This window comes from Helianthus annuus, chromosome 12 (assembly GCF_002127325.2).
Source record: "Helianthus annuus cultivar XRQ/B chromosome 12, HanXRQr2.0-SUNRISE, whole genome shotgun sequence".
In the NCBI taxonomy this organism is placed as follows: domain Eukaryota; kingdom Viridiplantae; phylum Streptophyta; class Magnoliopsida; order Asterales; family Asteraceae; genus Helianthus; species Helianthus annuus.
Window position 1 is genome coordinate 17528466 of NC_035444.2, and position 19749 is coordinate 17548214.

The 19749-nt window shown below is 36.3% G+C and overlaps 1 protein-coding gene across 3 annotated transcripts; it reads right to left on the reverse strand.

Annotated features, from left to right (window-relative positions):
* Window positions 1–1422: 1422 nt before the first annotated feature.
* Window positions 1423–16738, reverse strand: LOC110894269 (calmodulin-binding transcription activator 4). 3 transcript variants are annotated; one of them, XM_022141467.2, is made up of 13 exons: window positions 16276–16738; window positions 15297–15422; window positions 15069–15184; window positions 14428–14516; window positions 14222–14267; window positions 12247–12670; window positions 11164–11330; window positions 10982–11066; window positions 10658–10881; window positions 3750–4387; window positions 2634–3201; window positions 1906–2199; window positions 1423–1683 (listed from the first exon to the last, which is right to left on the reverse strand). In XM_022141467.2, exons 1-13 carry the CDS (start codon window positions 16286–16288, stop codon window positions 1618–1620), a joined length of 2856 nt encoding a protein of 951 aa, XP_021997159.1. In that variant the 5' UTR covers window positions 16289–16738; the 3' UTR covers window positions 1423–1617. The 3 variants fall into 3 exon arrangements, with proteins under 3 accessions (XP_021997159.1, XP_021997160.1, XP_021997158.1); XM_022141468.2 differs by having other exon boundaries at window positions 11164–11321; window positions 16359–16737; XM_022141466.2 differs by having other exon boundaries at window positions 16359–16737.
* Between the last annotated feature and the right edge of the window lie 3011 nt (window positions 16739–19749).

The window sequence follows — 19749 nt, forward strand, 5'->3', positions numbered from 1 at the left end:
TTAAGATTAACTTTCAAGGGATAATGCAAATTTGACATATCTTTCTCTTAGGAGATTAACTTTCTCTATATGTATTCGATGTTCTTTGCATGTCACTTTCTACCTTCTTATCTTTGTGTCTAGATGAGTAGATGATGTCTTCTTTGTTGCGCTATATTATATCATGTCAGATTTTTTCTGTTATTGGTAGCTCATTAATACCATATATTAATACATTCTGTTTTTCTGCTACTTAGATTCCCCGCACTAGCACTACATGTTTCTATTATATGCTTTTGTGTCTACTTAAGTTTTAAAGCCGAGAGTCTCACTTGAAGGAACCTAACCTTTGGAACCTAAGATAGATGTATGGTTAGCCTGCATCTTATCCTCCAGAGTGTTTTTGGAAAAAAGGTGTAAAATTCTGCCTTGTTTTGATCAAAGGTGTAGTATTGAAATTTTTTCGAAAAATAGGTAATACGCTTGTACTAGCAGCGTATTGTTAGAATCTGTTCACAATGCGCTTGTACTACTAGTGCATCCCCCTCTTTATCGCTGGCTGGAAGTTTGTGTCACCGGAGTTTGCAGGTTTAGCCGGACATGAATTAAGAAGACGGCGGGAGTTCTATTTGTCCGATACACTGGTACGGAGAGCGACTTGAAATGTGAATCTGACAAGTCGCTTGTTTAGAAAGTGTGTTTACAAAAGTCCAAAGTTGAATTCTTTGAAGAACATAACCGGGTGGAGGATGTAAAATGTGTTTTTTTTTTTTTTCGATTTTTTTACCTTTAAATATAAATATTGATTGTGTTTTAAATATAAATATATTTTGTTTTTTTTTTCCTACAATAGCTTGCACTACACATGTAGACTTCCCAAGGTACAGTGTTTTTTGGTGTGTTGTGAAATGTATTTTGCTTTGTTGTGAAAGTTGAGTTTATTAATAGCAGAGTATTCTTTTGTTTTTATTGTGCATGTGATGTATGACATTTAGAGGTTTCTCAAATACATCACATGCACAATAAAAACAAAAGAATACTTTGATACAATGCTATAAATAGTTTTGCTATGCGTGAGATTTTAGTACGCACATCTATTGTTGTTTTAAAAAGCAGATGCAATTCAAACCAATATATTCACAAGTAATTGAGTTAAGCCTCTACTTACAGAGATTGATCCATGATTTTGTAGATCAAACAAAACAAGAATAAGTTAAAAGGGTATGTATGGGTTGATAATTGCAGTAGTTTGTATCTGCTAGAAAGGTCAAAATCTACAAACTTAAATAAACATTTTTTATTGTTTCAACAAAAACAAAATTTAAACCCATCTACGCCATATAACTTTAATAATCATATTCAACAAATTAATTATTTGGAAACACAAAATATGCTTATATGACCACTAAAACTAACCCGCTATAGAAGCAGTGAGATTTCAGAGAAGATAACAAGCAATGGAGATTAAAGATACTGTTTATGCTAATTACAATTACACAAAACACCTAACTTCAAAGCAAACTGTAGTCCATGTCCATATATACAAAAAAAAAAAAAAAAAAACCCTTTGATGATCTACCACAAACACTCGATATTAGTTAGGCCAATAAATAATAATAATAATGAATATATCTTCTTCTACATATTCATTACATCACCTTGAGATGTTGAGGCAGCTTCACTCTCCAGAAATTCACGTTCGGCCTGCACCAACAACAAAAACGAACGAGCATGAATGACTGATTATAAAAACTAAGTTTCTTGTTCGTGTTCCTTTTTTAAGAAAAAAATATATTTGTTCATGTTCTCTTACCAACTCAAGTAGCGGTATGTATCACATAACTAGCCAATTGACTGGTTGTAGAAGACAATAAAAATGTGAAAAAGAACAAAATACGGATAACTTTTTATATAAAGAGAACCCACCTTGGCTTGTCGGTATTTTTGAAGCATACGGCGGTATTGCTGGCGGGCCGGTTGAGAATCCACCATGGAAAGCACCCGTGAAACAGCTTCATCAATAGAAACATCCACCTTTTCCTTGCGGAACACTTTGACAATATCTTCATCTTCACTTTCATCAAAGGCTCCCAACTCTTGTTTGTATCCACGTAAGCCTACTCCCTTACGGCGCCACCTCAGCACAATTTTTTCAACTACACCAACCGCCCAACAGAAAACCTTATAGTTTTTCCTTACTTGGTGACCTCTTACATGAGCCTGCCAAACACCAAAAATATAAGATACCTGTTTGACCAGCTACCAAACCCGCCCAAGAGAGAGAGAGAGAGAGAGAGTTTAAAATACAAAAGGCTCTTAACGTGCGACAGAACGCGACCACCAATATAACGTGCGTAATTATGCAAATAATGTGCGTAATTAGGGTTAACCCAACCCATGCGTAATTATGCAAATAACGTGCATAATTAGGGTTTAACCCAACCCATGTGTAATTATGAAAATAGCGCGCGCAATTATGTATTATAACGTGCCTAATTATGCAATAATGTGCGTAATTATGCATAGCTAATTACTATTGTGCCACTGCGTTCAATTGAAGGCCTAGATTAGATCAGATGTGCGGTCGAGATGTTCGCGCATGCATCACACGATAAGGTGGTCTCGTACGTTAACCGGCCTCTATATATACATACCTGTATTTTGACGACTTTCTGGCGAAATGCAAGGAAGTCCTTACGGCCTTTCCATGCTCGATATTTCTTCTGAATAGACAAAGCTGCATTATTATAATTCCCATTTCTAAAAGTCAACTTGGAAGCTGCTGAAAGTCCTTCAATGTCACTTAAAAGTATACCATATTCATCTCCACTAACATACGATTCCTTCTGTTGTCTCTTCCTAAAAGAATGAGCCCTAAAAGCAGATTGTATTCGTGCAGCAGCCTGAGTTACATTCCTAACAGCAGCTAAAGTATCCTTGAGAGAAGGATCGTCATTGGTAACAAGATTTAGCTTTGAGATACCGTTAACTGCTGCCGTTTCAGCTTCAATATCGGCGGAGCTTCTAGAAAGTTCTGTTTGTTGTAACTGGAGAGATGGATGGGTTGTTAGAGAGACTTCTGAGAGATAACCTGCAAGTCCTTTGTGCCCGCATCTCGCAGCTATAGAAGCTGGAGTTTGACCAGTTGGGTCTAGTTGACTTGGGTCTGTAACCGCTCCAGCAAACGCACCAGAAGCCAGGAGTTCAGCTACCATTTTTTCCCTATATGTAAACTGGTTAAAATGGTCACTTCTTACAATTTTGCATGTTATTTGGGGTGTTCAGAATTCATTTCTAATTCGAAAAGTTTGAAATTCGATTCGATTATCAAGAATTCGAATTCGATTCAATTCAATTCAATTCGAGTCCAGTATATCAAATACAAATTTATAATTTTAAATTTGATTCGATATTCAAATTATAATTATACATATTTATTTATTATTTTTATATATAATACATATATATCTTTTATTGGGCTATATAGTATAAATTAATCTCTAAATTTATACTAAGTATTAATATAGCCCATTACAAAGCCCATAACTTAAACAAATTTATTACATATTTTAACTGAATTTGAATCAAAACGAATTTATTCGAATTTATCGGCATTTGATTCGAATTCAAGCAAAAAGAATAAATTATTTGAAAAAATTGTTTCGAGCAATTCGAAAATTTGATATTCGATCCAATGAACACCCCTACATGTTATGTATTAAATTATCAAAACAGATTAGTAGACCAGATATATAAACATAACAACTTACCTTCCAAATCGAGCAGCCCAGTGAAGAGCAGTCCAGCCATTAATATCACGAAAGTTCACACCAACTCCAGACTTAAGAATCGGATTCAAGGCCCATCCAAAGCCCAACCCCGAAACCATATGTATCATCCCTTGTTCTTTTTTAGACAAAGCCGTGACACCTTTCTCGTTTAGCAATCTAGAACAAAGCCATTGTTGCAACTTATCTTTTAAAAGTTCTTCTAGAAGCCAATCACTTGCATCGGATGACGCCAAACTTCCATCTAAAAGAGCCTCAATGACCTGAGACCACGAGTCCTCTTCGCCAGCTGTCAAATTTCCTTCTTTTTGACCAGATAGCAACATTTGAGCGAATCTCACAAGTAATAATAATTCCTCGGAGTTTCGAGATTTTTTCTCGTTTAGGTGATTATTAATATAACTGTTTGGTTTATCGTGGTATTCAAATTCCCTGATTTCGCTACAAGACTCTCGGTTGCCTGATGTCATACATAGAGTTACTTTGCCAGGCGAGTGAGTCGGAGTATAACAGCACAGGACTCCTTCTTGAATAATTTCAGCAGGAACTTCGGTCTCACCAAACATACAGTACCATTGTCTATTGGACGAATCACATGTGAAAGTCCCGATAATGAGTACCTGCATTAAGAAATATGCACGTATTTGACTTGTAAAGGTATATAACGAACAAATAAAGGTATTCAATTACTTTATGTAAGCATCAAACATAATAGCATAGCATCATGAAAGGGAGTCAAAGGCGCAGTCAACACACAAAGAGCTAGCTTGTTACCTAGGCTCAAGGTGCAAAAAAAGAGCACCCCTGACACAAGAAAGCACAATAAACAAATAAAAAATACATATAATAGTTATATACTATGCTGTTAATATTGATGATATATCACCGACATATCGGTTATCGGTCCCCATGTAAGATATCGGTGTCAAATATCGGTACTGATATTATTGGCCATATATCACTGATTTTCCCGATATCAGCACCTTTGTTAAATGTTAAATTGCTAGATATATAAATTCTACATGATATTAAAATTACCGATATCCCACCACTGTTGGCCCGAACTTGGATCTTGATCTCTAACGAGCGTGAATAACTTGAATAACAACTTTATAATAATCGAATACGTGTAATACATACAAATCGAATGAGAGTAGTGAATACAAATGAAATCAAACTATCTCTATTTATAGTTTCTAAGAGGCACGAATGAATAGACACAACTCTTCGCGAAAGGGTATGTCTCTTGGATTGTGTGGTTGAGATTGATCATGAAGAGGTATGTTGATTTCCAGCCATTCAATCCGAACCATCATGTCTTTTCCTTGTGCCTTGAAGTCGAAACCGAAAGGGTGTGTGTGAGGGACACACCTCTTCGATAAGTGATGGTGGTTATGAAGTTTCCCTTTGTCAACTTTGGTCCCTTAGTTTCATAACCGCCTTGTAACCGCTACTTTAATAATAAACTAAACTTATCTATCTAAACTAACTAACTTATGGATTAAGAGATTAACTCGGTTTCATTCACCCCCTTAATCTCGAACATCCATGAGTTGCTTTAAATCTTGAATTCCGAGCAGTTCCCTCATTGTAGCAAACTTGATCCTTGCTAGTGCCTTTGTTAGTATATCTGCCCGTTGTAGTTCTCCACTTATGTGCTCCACAGTGATATCTTCGTTTTCCACGCATTCTCTTATGAAGTGATAGCGTGTGTCAATGTGCTTGCTTCTTCCGTGAAAGACTGGATTCCTCATGAGTGCTATTGCTGAAACGTTATCTACTCTGAGTGTTATCTTTTCTTCCTTCCAGCCTGTGATTTCGCTTAACAGTCTTTTAAGCCATAGTGCTTGACATGCTGCTGCAGTGGCTGCCATAAATTCTGATTCGCATGATGAGAGTGCCACTGTTTGTTGCTTTTGTGTATACCAGGTTATAGGTGATTCTCCAAAGTAGAATACCAGACCAGTTGTTCCTTTTCCTTTGTCTGTATTAACTCCAAAACTACTATCGCTATAACCTGTGATCTTACATCCTCCTTGTCTTTTGTAAATGATTCCATGCTCTTTAGTTCCTTTGATGTAACGTAGTATTTGCTTTACTGCTTTCAGGTGTTGCTCCTTTGGTTCTTGCATGAATCTACTAAGTAGACTGACTGGGTAACATAGATCTGGTCTTGTATGCAATAAGTACCTGAGAGAACCTATCAGGCTTCTGTAGTGTGTTGCATCTACTAGATCTCCTTCTTCAGTCTTTGTTAGTTGAGTTCCTGGAGTCATGGGTGTCTTTGTGTCATTGCAGGATAACATATCAGCGTCTTTGAGTATCTTATTGATGTATCCTGTCTGCTTGATGCCTATCTCACCCCTTGCTTGAATTACTTCGATTCCCAGATAGTATGCTAGCAATCCTAGATCGCTCATATCAAACTTGTTCTTCATCTGAGACTTGAAGATGTCTATTTCCTTCTTTGATGTTCCAGTGACTATCAAGTCATCAACATAGACTCCAACTATTAGTGTAGAGGCTTCATTCGTCCTTGTATAGATTGCGCTTTCTAAAGTGCATTTCTTGAAGTTAAGTGACTTTAGGGTTTGATCTAGTTTCGTATTCCAAGCTCTTGGTGCTTGTCTCAACCCATACAGTGCTTTTGATAGTCTGTAAACTTTTCCTTCATCTCCTGGCTTTATAAATCCTTCTGGTTGTGATACATAAACTTCTTCCTTGAGGTCTCCGTGTAAGAATGCAGATTTCACATCTAGATGATGTACCTCCCAACCTTGATATGCTGCTAAAGCCAACATTAGTCGTACCGTCTCCATACGTGCTACTGGTGCAAAGACTTCGTCAAAGTCTATTCCATGTTGCTGAACATATCCCTTTGCAACTAGCCTTGCTTTGTGTCTGACAATATTTCCATTTGCATCTTTCTTAGTCTTGAATACCCACTTTAAGCCTATTGCCTTGTGATCTCTTGGCAATTCCGTCAAGCTCCAAGTGTTATTCTTGTTTATCGAGTCTAACTCAGCCTTCATTGCTTCAATCCACTTTCTGTCACTAGATGCTTCCTTGTAATTCCTTGGTTCTTCTTCAGCGAGTAATAATTCATGTGGATCTAACTGAATTTCTTCTGTTTCGTCATACAGTTCTTCGAGACTTCTTAGTCTTACTGGAGTATTGCTGATATTTCCTGTTGTACTTTCAGAAGTGGATGGACCTCCATTTTGTATGTTGCTTGAATTTCCTGCTGAGTTCTGATTGTATGAATATGCTGGCGGGGTTACATAGGAGTCTTGTTCTTCTGTCTGATCTACTCCTGAATCGTCATGATGTGGCCCGCTACTGCCTGGTCCGCTACTGCCTGGACTACTTGGCTCATTTTCTTCTAACTCTGGTGGTATGTCATCTTCATGAATGACAAAGTTCGTCCATTCGGGATTCCCTGAATCTACCGTTTCCATATAACTATCCCAGTTCCATGGTTGACCTTCCATGAACTTTACATCTCTGCTGACACATATCTTGTTCTTTGCTGGATCATATAATCTATACGCCTTTGATCCTTCTTCTATTCCAAGATAAACCATAGGTGCGCTTCTATCATCTAACTTCTTTTGTTGAAGTGGTAGTACCTTAGCGTAAGCAGTGCAGCCAAAGACTTTCAAATGTTCTAGATTTGGCTTCCTTCCTTTCAGTGCTTCATATGGTGTCTTATTTACCAGGGCTTTTGTCGGAACCCTGTTTAGTACGTATATCGCGTGTCGTACTGCTTCACCCCAAAAGTTCTGTGGCATGTTCATTGCCTTTAACATACTGCGAGTAGTGGATAACATCGTCCTGTTTCGCCTTTCTACTACTCCATTTTGCTGTGGGGAGTATGGTGCTGTAAGCTGTCTTGCTATGCCATTTGTTTTGCAATACTTGTTGAATTCAGCCGATGTGAATTCACCTCCTCTATCCGTCCTTAGCATTTTTAACTTGGTCTGCGCTTCCTTTTCCACCTTTTCCTTGAACTCCTTGAATGTTTCGAATGCTTGACCCTTGGAAGTTAGTAAATATGCCCACATGTAGCGAGTACAGTCGTCTACAAGTAAGAATATATACTTCTTCCCAGCATGTGTTGGTGGAGTTATAGGACCACACAAATCTCCATAGACTAAGTCCAGAGGTTTTAAAGATCTGAACTTTGCCTGATTTGGAAATGGTGCCCTACTATGCTTTCCTAATAAGCATGCGTCACAGACTTGACTAGCATGACTTATTTGGGGAACTCCATGTACCAAGTTCTTACGAGTCATTTCTTTAATAGCATCGAAGTGTAAATGGCCTAACCTCGCGTGTCATAACCATGCTATGTCTTCCGTCTTTGATAGTAAGCAGATTGGTTTTCCTGTCTTCAGTTTGACCTTGTACAGCCTGTTCTTCAATCTTTTGACTCGCATTAGTAGCTTTCTGTTTCGATCTCGGATAGTCAGTAAGTCTCCGTCCATAACCACTTTGCAACCAGTTTCTGTAAGTTGTCCGAGGCTCAATATATTGGTCTTCAGACTTGGAATGTAGTATACTTGTGAGACAATCTTTTGTTCTTGATTCATACATTCCAGTAGTATTGAACCTTTGCCTTTAATTTCTACGTGTGACCCATCACCAAAACGTACTTGCCCTGTCACCGTTTCATCTAATTCCCTGAAGTGACTTCGCACTCCTGTCATGTGGTTGCTGGCCCCGTTGTCTAAGTACCATAGATTTTCATCTCCTGAGGCATAACTTGTCGGTTTTATCTGTTCCTCGTTTAGCAGAGCCCTTTCTTGAACATTTTCTTCTTGTATTGTCATTAACAATACGGGTGCTTCGTCTTCCTCGACGAGGTTTGAATGCTCTTGCATATCGTCTTTCTCAGAACAATCCTTCCTGTAGTGTCCAAACTTCTGACACTTAAAACATTGGATCTTACTTAAGTCGGTTCTTGCAAACTTCCTCCAGTTTCTTGAATTTCCATTTCTGGGCCTTGATGTAGATCCTTCGTTTCTGGGACTTTGCCTATTTCCGTTGTTTCGCCAATTTCCACGTGTCTGGTTAAACCTACCACGACCGCGGTTTCCAAATTGCCTTCCTCTGTTGTTATCCTGATGTGTAAACATAAGCCTATCTTGGCTTTCCCCTTGACTTCCTTTCTTTAACTTGAGACGTTCTTCATACGTTTTTAATCTTCCGACCGCTTCTTGTAGCGTCATGGTTTCTAGATCGGAGTATTGTTCCATAGAGGCAACGATTTGAGTAAACCTATCCGGTACGCCATTTAGGAGTTTGCGTACTAGAGTCGGTTGACTCATAGTCGATCCTACTTCTGTTGCTCGGGTAACGATACTATTGATCTTTGCGGTGAATGAATCAATAGTGTCGTCATCCTTCATTTGCAACATCTCAAATTCTGACATTAGCGTGTGCATACGCGCCTTTTGTACCCGATCTACGCCAACATGTCTAATCCTTAGATTTTCCCAAATCTCCTTTGCAGTCTTACAACTTGCAACTTGCAATACAACGTCCTCTGGTATTGCTTGAAACAAATATGCAATGGCAGATTTATCTTTCTTCGTGTCTACCGTTGCATTTTCTGCCGGTTTAATCGTTTCCCACAAACCATTCGCTTCAAGAATCGTCTTGATACGAATAGCCCAAACCGTATAGTTTGTTGGTTTCAGTATCGGACACTGAAACTGGGAAAGAGAATTTCCATTTATCTGATTTTGCCCGGATGTTCCTGACATATCTTCTTTCCGAATAATCTTCACTTTTACTAAACTTTCCTTTTGGTTTCAATATATCTTAACAACCCCGATTCCCCGAATCGTGTAATAACCAAAACAACCAAATCAAACTAATTCGCAATATAACCCCGGAATCAAAACAAACGAACCCTAGATTCCTAACCGTTCGGTTCAACCGACTTCCTAGAACCGAAAATAAATTATGAAATTGAAACTTTGCGAATTTAAACGAAATTGAAACCTGATCGCGAATTCCCTGCGATGCCTTGCGATTCCCACGCCTAGAGCCTGATGCTCTGATACCACTTTGTTGGCCCGAACTTGGATCTTGATCTCTAACGAGCGTGAATAACTTGAATAACAACTTTATAATAATCGAATAAGTGTAATACATACAAATCGAATGAGAGTAGTGAATACAAATGAAATCAAACTATCTCTATTTATAGTTTCTAAGAGGCACGAATGAATAGACACAACTCTTCGCGAAAGGGTATGTCTCTTGGATTGTGTGGTTGAGATTGATCATGAAGAGGTATGTTGATTTCCAGCCATTCAATCCGAACCATCATGTCTTTTCCTTGTGCCTTGAAGTCGAAACCGAAAGGGTGTGTGTGAGGGACACACCTCTTCGATAAGTGATGGTGGTTATGAAGTTTCCCTTTGTCAACTTTGGTCCCTTAGTTTCATAACCGCCTTGTAACCGCTACTTTAATAATAAACTAAACTTATCTATCTAAACTAACTAACTTATGGATTAAGAGATTAACTCGGTTTCAACCACGATAACCTATATCTCAAATATCAGTCCTTGACCGATATCCGATTTTTTACTGCATTAACTGCTAAGGTTATATAAAATTTATATTCCCTAAATATAATTAAAAAAATACAATTTTTTATGGCATCTAATACAACTAGCAATATCGTGGTTAGCAGGGGCATGTAAAGTATTAATCGTCTTTATAAAATTACAAAATGCTTAATCACTAGTTAACTTTGTTCAGCTCACTGCAACCCTCATCTTAAATCTCAAAAATCATGATAAAAGGATAACTTAATTAAAAGGACCAAACACAGGTAATTCAGGAAGAAATCCTTATGCAGTTTCAGTGAATATACCTTTGTACGCTCAGATGCATAGCCCCATTCAGGGGCTATCTCACGAATAGTAAACTTTTGCTCTTGTGCAATGGTCAAACTTGAATCTGAATCTAGAGGCAGTCCGCTTTGACCTTGGTCAAACATCGTTGAGTAAAAGTCCGGGTAACTTTCAGATAAATTTCTAGCAGGGGTATATGTAGACAATTTAAAATCTTCAAGTTCATGAGGCAGCAGTACAGATGCTGGAGATGGAATTAATTTGCCACAGATTTCAAAGCTCCATGATTGTGAAAACCGTATTTAGAATACTGAAATCAACACTGGATAAAATACTCAACTTACAGTTGTTATTTGCACCAGTATATCCAGAATTGTACTTCTCTTGCTCTTTCACTGTATCTGTTCTTGATTGAGGTAAAAGTACTCCCTGTTTGAATAATAAAATTACGGTTTGTTAGGTTTGACGAAATGGAATGACAAACGAACGGAATACTACTCAAAGAAGATGATCGATATAAGCCTACATTTTTGTCTGAAGGGTATACGTAATTCTGTTGAGATCCGTCAGCTACTGCATTCCCATTATGTTTTAATACGTCATCCCAAAGTGAAGTTTGTTGACTTGTAATAGCAAATTCACCATCTGACTGTTGCTGGTATTGATATGGTCTCACATACCCACCTTCATATTCTTTAGTTCCGTTATATTTTGTTCAATTCAATTAAAATTTATCATAATGTGACATGGAATGCAGATGAAGAGAATGCACATATAACCAAATAAAGCTGTCAGCAGAGTCGTGAAAACACACATGGTAATAAGATAAGGAGTTTGAAAAGGGTTATAAAATGGAGGATATCTTGCAAACCAAATGTGACAATTTCGACCCCTTTATCTATGAATGGGTTAACTTTGGTTGTATTTTATTATAAACTAGTGGGTTACCACCCGCAGTTCAAAACGTGGATAAAAATAAGCAAAGGTCTAAATAGTAACTGTAATAAAGTGTAAGGGTAAATGATGAAAATTAACAAAAAGGAAACCTTATTAAAGTTGAGGGGCTAAGTATGTCATTACCAAAGTTGAGGGGCCAAAGTTGGTTGATGTTGACAAAAGATGAGGGGCTAAATATGTCAATTACCAAAGTTGAGGGGCCATATATGTCATTACCAAAGTTGGTTGATGTTGACAAAAGTTGGGGGGCTAAATATATCATTATCAAAGTTGAGGGGCTAAATATATCATTACCAAAGTTGAGGGGCTAAATATATCATTACCAAAGTTGAGGGACTAAATATGTAACTACCAAAGTTGAGGGGCCAAAGTTGGTTGATGTTGACAAAAAAGCATTTTAAGTATACATAGAATAGAATGGGTCAACTAAAGGGTTGGTTACAAGGGGAACGGGTCAAACGAGTTAAATGGCTCCTAAAGTCTATTTTTGATGCATACAACCTCCTAAACCTTTCAAATATGCTATTTGCCATCTTAAAAAGTGCAATTTTTGTAATCCTTCATTTATAAAAGATGCACAAAAGAAAGTTTGCAGGTCACTCAACCCGTACTAAAGATGACACGTTCTGACCCGTAAACAAAGGAAACAAACCTGGATATTGTTCAGATGCAAAATTGTTTGAGCCATGTTGCATCCCCGCATAAGTTCGCTCATTAGCCGAATCATTTGAAATCTCAATATTGGCATTATAAAATGCACTAATATCTTTCAAGTTATCCTCATCCAAACTCAGCTGTTCTTCTATCCTTCTCAACGCCTGATCAATTTCCGAATTAGGCGAACCGCCAATTTCCTCAATTCCTTGTGTATAACTCAAAGAACCTGTCCCGTTGGACTTAGTAACTGCATCTGAACTAACTTCTATGGAACTGGGACTCGATGTGTTGTCGTAAGGTTCCCGAAATTGACTATAAGCAGCAGATTGGGTTAACTGAGAACCATAGGAGCTTGAGCCCTGAATAAGAGTAGAAGACCTTGTAGAGAATGTGGAAATGGCTCCAGGACTATGCCCACTCTGCACTCTCAATAAAAAAAATTCAACGGGGAAACAAAACGTTGTCAATTACTCATTTGTTTGTAATAGGCCTATAAACGAATCGAACGTTCATGAACTTGTTCGGCAGGAAGTTTGTTTATTTAATAAACGAACAAACATGAACACACGAGTTGTTCGTTCATTTATGTTCGTGAACATCCGTTTATGTCGTTCATTGTTCGTTTTAATTTAAATACATATGTAGTTATACTTATCTTCATCTTCATGTACTAAAAATAAAAATCTTTTTTGGACACGTGTCGCTTTCTGGTGCTTTCTCACCTTATTTTCCTATTTATCTCTCATATTAAATAATAATAATTTTAAACAAAATATTAGATAAGAATAAATATTTAGATAATGATAAAAGTTTGTTTTTATTATGATCATATTAAATAATAATAATAATAATAATAATTTTAAACCAAAAATTAGATAATAATATAAACGTTTGTTTTTATTATGATCATAGCAAATAATAACAATAATTTTAAACAAAAAATTAGATAAGAACAAATATTTGTTTTTCTATATAATTCTAAACAAAAATTTAGATAAGAATAAACGTTTGTATTTATTATGAGTAGATATATATACTTTGGAGTTCGGTGATTGAAATTATGGTAAATTGGGAATCAAAGGTTCCAGTTTGGTATATACTTAATAATTGTATTATTTTTTCAATAGAATTAAATAATTATTCTAGGTCGGGCATATGCTTCTATCAAATTGTAAGTGTTTTTAGACGCATCGCTATAACAATGTAAAATGTTATAACAAGTAAACAGTACATCAATGTTTATTTTTAAAAGATCAATCTTGATGACTATTTGTGTTAACATATCACATATTTTATTCAACACGTGCAATATACGAGTTTTTTTCTAAAGATATATCTTTTTTTATTATTTATTATATAAAATTACATTTGTGCAACCCGTGTAATACACGGGGTTCTAACCTAGTATAGATATTAAACATAATCCACTTATATAAATTGGTAATTGAGCTTTCTAGTAATAAAAATGGATTTTCCAATGGAATTTATCGTAATTTATCACTAATTTATATAAAGAAATTACTTCATGTCCGTTTATGTTTAGTAAATTATGTTCATTTGTGTTTCTTCAATTATATTCATTTGTGTTTCTTCAATTATATTCATTTGTGTTTATTGTTTGTCAAATTATGTTCATTTCAGTTTGTTCGTTTACGTTCGTGAACTGTTCGTTTAGGTTTTAAACGAACACGAACATACCCATTTTCTTAATAAACGAACATGAACACTAAAACGTGTTCGATTATATGGTCGCGTTCGTGTTCGGTTAAAGTTAAATGAATGAACACGAACATGCCTTTGTTCGTGTTCGTTTGGTTCATTCGCAGGCCCAGTTTGTGATGCTAAAATGAGATGAAATTTTCTAGGTGTTTAAATTGTAAGCGGTAAATTATCCGAAACTCGTAACTGGAAATCCATAAGGGAATGTCATTTGTCAACTTACACTATTTATTTGAAATCAAAAGACTTACCATGGTTATGTCTCTGTAATGAACAAGTACAATGTGATCCATTCCCCTGTCACCAAAATGTTAACACAAAAATTATTTTCAAATTTACATCAAGGTTTTAGTTTTCATTTAAGATAGTAAACCGAGTACCAAATTGTTCATAAATGATAAAACTAAGTTGCCAGCTGTAATAAAAGCAAACCCACAAAGAGATAAAAGATACTCACTGATCCAACATCCAATAACTACGCCTTTGGAAGTTCGGATTCAGCTCACCGTGTGCATAATAACAATTTAAAGCTTCAACATTTCCAACCTACACCAAAACAAATGTAAAATGGATAAATAATGGAGCTACATCAGATAGAAAAAAAAATGCCATTTCCGTCCCTGAGGTTTGGCCAGTTCTGGAGCTTTCGTCCAAGGGTTCGTTTTTCCGCATCTGGATCCAAAAGGTTTAAAATCTTGTCATTTTCATCCGGCTCGTTAATTCAATCCATCCATTTTCCTCCGTTAAGTGAGGGGTATTTTCATCTTTTTTGTTAACTTAAAGAGCAATTCAGTTTTTTCAGGGGTATTCGGTCTTTTTACATAAAGTGAAAAAGATCGAATTGCCCTTTAAGTTAGCAAAAACGACGGAAATACCTTGGATGTAGATGCAAAAAAACAAAACTTCGGACGAAAGTAGCAAAACTGGCCAAACCTCAGGGACGAAATTGCATTTTACTCATAGTATATTACAAAAACTTCAACAAAGTTGAAGACTCTAAAATTAGTACTTGAGAAACATTCTAATCTCAAATAAACTCAGATTTAACTTCTAGTCAAAAGCATATAAACCATGAATCAAAATAAAGAATAGAAAAACCTTTAGACGTTCATGCGCTTCCCCAACAGTTCTTCCGTCCTTTTTTCTCCTCCAGTTATGCCCATCTTTACGAAAAAACCTAAGGACCCTCTTGTTAAACAGAAACAAAGAACCATCTGTAAAGGCATTCAATCAAAGAGATAAGATAGAGATCAGCAAACTATTGTAATAGACGTACATCTTTATAAGAAGAATGAACACCAAGGTAAAAAAAAGGAAGAGTTTTACTAGGTGGCTTTTGAGGAGGCTCATTGGTAAGCTGTGTTTCCTCAAAATTCTGCAGTATGAAGAGTACCTCACCGGGCTTCAACCACCGGATTTGTGCTTCTTGAACAAGATCTGTGATGTTATACCCTGAGAATTGAAACAAAAAGGCAAGATACGGAACCGACATTAGAATAGCAAAATAAATGCTGTTACATGATATACTTGTGGCACAGAAAAATGTAACAATTGTACACGCATTACTTGCTCAAATTGAGAAAGTGACGCAACTGCTTGTTCTACTAACAGCTCGGGTGAGGTACAATCAATACTAAACAACTTAAAAAAACACTTCGGTTATAAACTAACAGGCTAAGTGGCTAACAGCAGTTAAACTCTTAAATCATGAATGAACAAAATCAAGCACGTTCACAAACTTTTCAACAACGCAGCATACGCACATACGAACGCACGCTCCATATACTTATAGATACAATCAAGTGATCAACGCTCAACAACTTAACAAAAACACTTCGATTACAAACTAACAGCAGTTAAACTCTTAAATCATGAATAAACCAAATCAATATATTCACAAACTTTTCAACAACTCAGCACACGAATATATAAATGCAGGCTCCATACACCTATAGATACAAACAATCAACACTCAACAACTCAACAAAAACACTTGGATTATAAACTAACAGCAGTTCAACTGCTAAATCATGGATGAACCAAACCAAGCATATTCACAAACTTTTCAACAACTCAGCATAAGAACGTACACTCCATATTGCCTACACATACAATCAACACTCAATAACTTAACAAATAAACACTTCGATTATAAACTCACAGCAGTTAAACTCTTAAATCATGAATGAACCAAATCAAGTATATTAACAAATTTTTCAACAACTAGCATACGAACGTTCACTCCATATACGAAGCCTATACATACAAAAACACTTCAATCAACTTTCGGAAATCAAAATCTCACCTGACGTCATCATCCGTACACTCTACACTCAACAAAAACACATCGATTAACTTACGCAATCAATTACGTAATCAAAACCTCACCTGACGTCATCATCCGTACACTCTGTACTCAACTGAATCAAATCCGATTCGTCCGGTACACACGCAAGTTCAAACCTAGTTCTGAACGGCGGAACCCTAGAAAACAACAACGTACGCCGGAGACAGATCTAACGGTGCCGGAGGAACTGAGATCGCTGATTTCAGTAGAGTAACTAACTTACATCGTTCAGAGAGCAGACACGACGGTTATCGGAACAACATAGATGCAAACGCATGGTGTTTGGTGTATATGTGGTGGTGGTACGGTGAAAGGTGGTGGTGAAACTCCGGCGAAGGGGTTAGGAAGGTGTGCCGGAAGTTACGTTGAGGGGTGGTTAAAAGTGTCTTTTTTTTTGTATTAATTATTTAAGTCGTGCATAATGTGTGTGTAAAATATAGTTTGATTGAGGAATGAGGACTTGGTCAGTTGGTCTTCTTCTGTCACTTTTATGTTTTATAAATATTTTCATTGACCAAAAACAAATTGGCTTGTTTCTTATAAATATTTTCATTCACCAAAATAAATTAATGATAAATTTAATGTTTTACTAACAACTTGTGAGATTTCTTCGCGGCGTAGAAATTCGATCAGTATTGGTTCAATTCGTTATAGTACATGTAGCCGTTATAATGGTTAAAAGATAAAAAGAAACTGATCAAAATAAGGACGTTGGAATGGTAAATTCAGAAGGTTATAAAACATCATATTTTAAAGGTTGTAAGAGAAGAACATTAAAAAACAAAACATTGAAGCAGCTTTGACGCCTTATACGTTCATCCCACACAAGTTTGGTTAAAAGTTATAAGAGAAAACCTAAAAAGATGAGTTTGTCAAACGGCAAAACGTTCATGCCACACAAGTCCAATTAAAACTTAAAAAGAGAAAACCAAAAAAAGATGATTATGTCAAATGGCAAAATATGATTAGACAAAAAAAAAAGAGAAAAGGTATAGGGCTTAAATGGTAAGGTTAACTAAAGCTGAGAGCATCATACTGTTACTTGAATTGTCAAACATGTTTATTTTTTATTTTTTTTTAACGGCCAACGAATCCTTTAAATAGGGTACTGGCGAAATTCACCACATAGGGATACACTCGTCTCCGAACTGGGGAAAACCCTCACCTAGGGCAAAAGCCCGTGAACACTCACCCGAAGGCACGACAGTGCGGTGAGGTAAAACTCATTCAGTTCAAGGATTGAACTAGCGATCGCCGCCTACTCGTCTAGTCTCCCATCATCATCAGGTGCCACTGAAAACTAATGGAAAGAAGCATGAATTGAACGTGGGTCTCTTGAAAACCTAACTCTCTCCTATACTACCCCACCACAAGCTCATTGGACTCAAGCATATTTATAGCTTTGATGGATTAAATGGGTTTTTTTTTAGAGAACCAGCCTGCAATTTTAATACACATATAATTAGATTTGGAATAATTTCTTATGAGCAACTACTTTTTTTATCTCAAGACTTGGAGGATTGCACGGATGACGAGAAACCAATGCAGTTTCATTATTTCGAAAACTCAAATAAAGTAGGATTTTGAGCAAGAATAATGATGGTAGCCACCTTTCACACAACTATTTGAAGGGAAGATAATTGGTCCCAAATCCAAAATTATAAATGGTGACAAGAACCACTTTCTTTAACTCCTTTCAATCACACACACATACATATATATATCTTTCTGGACCTATACACTTAAATGAGTGTGTAATGTCGTATTCATGGCCGTGACATCCCTTGTCACTACTATAAAAGTGGTCATATTCACTAGATAGACATGATCAGCTTCATAGTTGTGAACAAGATTGTAAGATTCAAAATTTTTTTTGTTAAAACAAATCTTAGTTTGTATGTCATCATATATTGTTGTGACACTCACAATGTACGATGGTGAGTGCATGATAAGATCACATTTGACATGTAGTTTTTTCATGTCTACTCTTTTATGTGTAGTTATGTGTTTTTATGCCATCAATGACGATGTTAATACGTCATGTCTTAGACACATTTCTAACACTTGTGAAGCCCTCAATTACCCTATATATATTCCACAAATATGAACTACAAGCTTATAAACTTTTATAGACAATCTAGATATAAGGATACAATAACTTTACTATTGTTATTATACCTCGTATTTAGGTTAATGGTTTTAATTAGGGATATCGGATTTAAATAACTTCAACTTTCACTAATTGGCCGATAGCACATCCAATTTTCTATTTGTACCACACCACTTCCAACTTTCAACTTATTGATCGATAGCTCTCCCAAACTAACTGAACCCTAACCCAGATAGTTTTTTTTGTTGATGTGACACTAGTGTGTTGATGTGACATCTAATGTTGAATTTTTGATGATGTGGCAGTTGAGGTGGCTGCTGACGTCTCATCTGACTTGGCTTTTTATGACGTGGCAGCCGATGTGGCTTTTTGGTGACGTGTCAGCTGATGTGACACTAGTTTGGTGACGCGGCAGCTGATGTCAGCAAAATGGGTTAGTGTTGGGTTAGTTTTGAACTTTGAAGTGCTATCGGCCAATAAGTTGAAAGCTGGGAGTGGTATGGTACAAATCGAAATTGGGAATGCTATCAGCTTATCGATGAAAGTTGCGGTTATTTACATCCGATATCCCTTTTAATTACATAAACGGTACAAGACATGTTTTACTAGGAGACAACTTAACAAAAACATATTCATTGGACATACATATGTGTACACTAGCCATGTACATGTTTTTTAGTTCAGGTAATGTAAAAAACGATTAATCATGTATGAATATTATCCGAAAATATATTTAATCAAATATACGTATGAATATATATTTTTAAGGCGACATCTATCGTGTGACTTACTAAACAAATGGCCTTCGACATGTAGCTAAATTGGTCCTTAGATAGAGAATTTTAAATTGACAGTTGGGTGGTTCAATCCCAACAATGACATGAATGAAGGAACATGATTTATGAGAAAATTATGGTGTATGCTGTTCAATTTGATTGGACCATCACTTGAACCAACCACTTGACAAAAGCTTAACTTACCTTTCACATAATTAGCATGATACAATTTTTTTATCAGATAGTTAAAATTTATATCGGACGGTTATTGTAGTTAGGGTTCAACCTAACCAGACCATCAAACAAACATGTCGCACCTATTTTCTTAGGTTAAGTGGTTAATGGATTTAGTTTAAAATTCGCTTATTTTTTTAACTGTATGAATTATGAAGCGGGCTTAGTTATTTTGTATTTGTTAATTAGTTTATAAAACTATATTTGTGTAATTTTAAAATCCTTAACAAATATTTCTTGAGTCGGTGTTAAAATTTCATGTGGTCGGTTTCAAATTTTAATGGGAGTCGCATATACTCATAACATAGCTAC

Coding starts and splice junctions, on each gene's coding strand:
- LOC110894269 (XM_022141467.2), bottom strand. Junction 14,268..14,427: donor AGTTATTGGATGTTGGATCA/GTGAGTATCTTT, acceptor TTTTGGTGACAG/GGGAATGGATCACATTGTAC. Junction 12,671..14,221: donor ATTACAGAGACATAACCATG/GTAAGTCTTTTG, acceptor TTGAGAGTGCAG/AGTGGGCATAGTCCTGGAGC.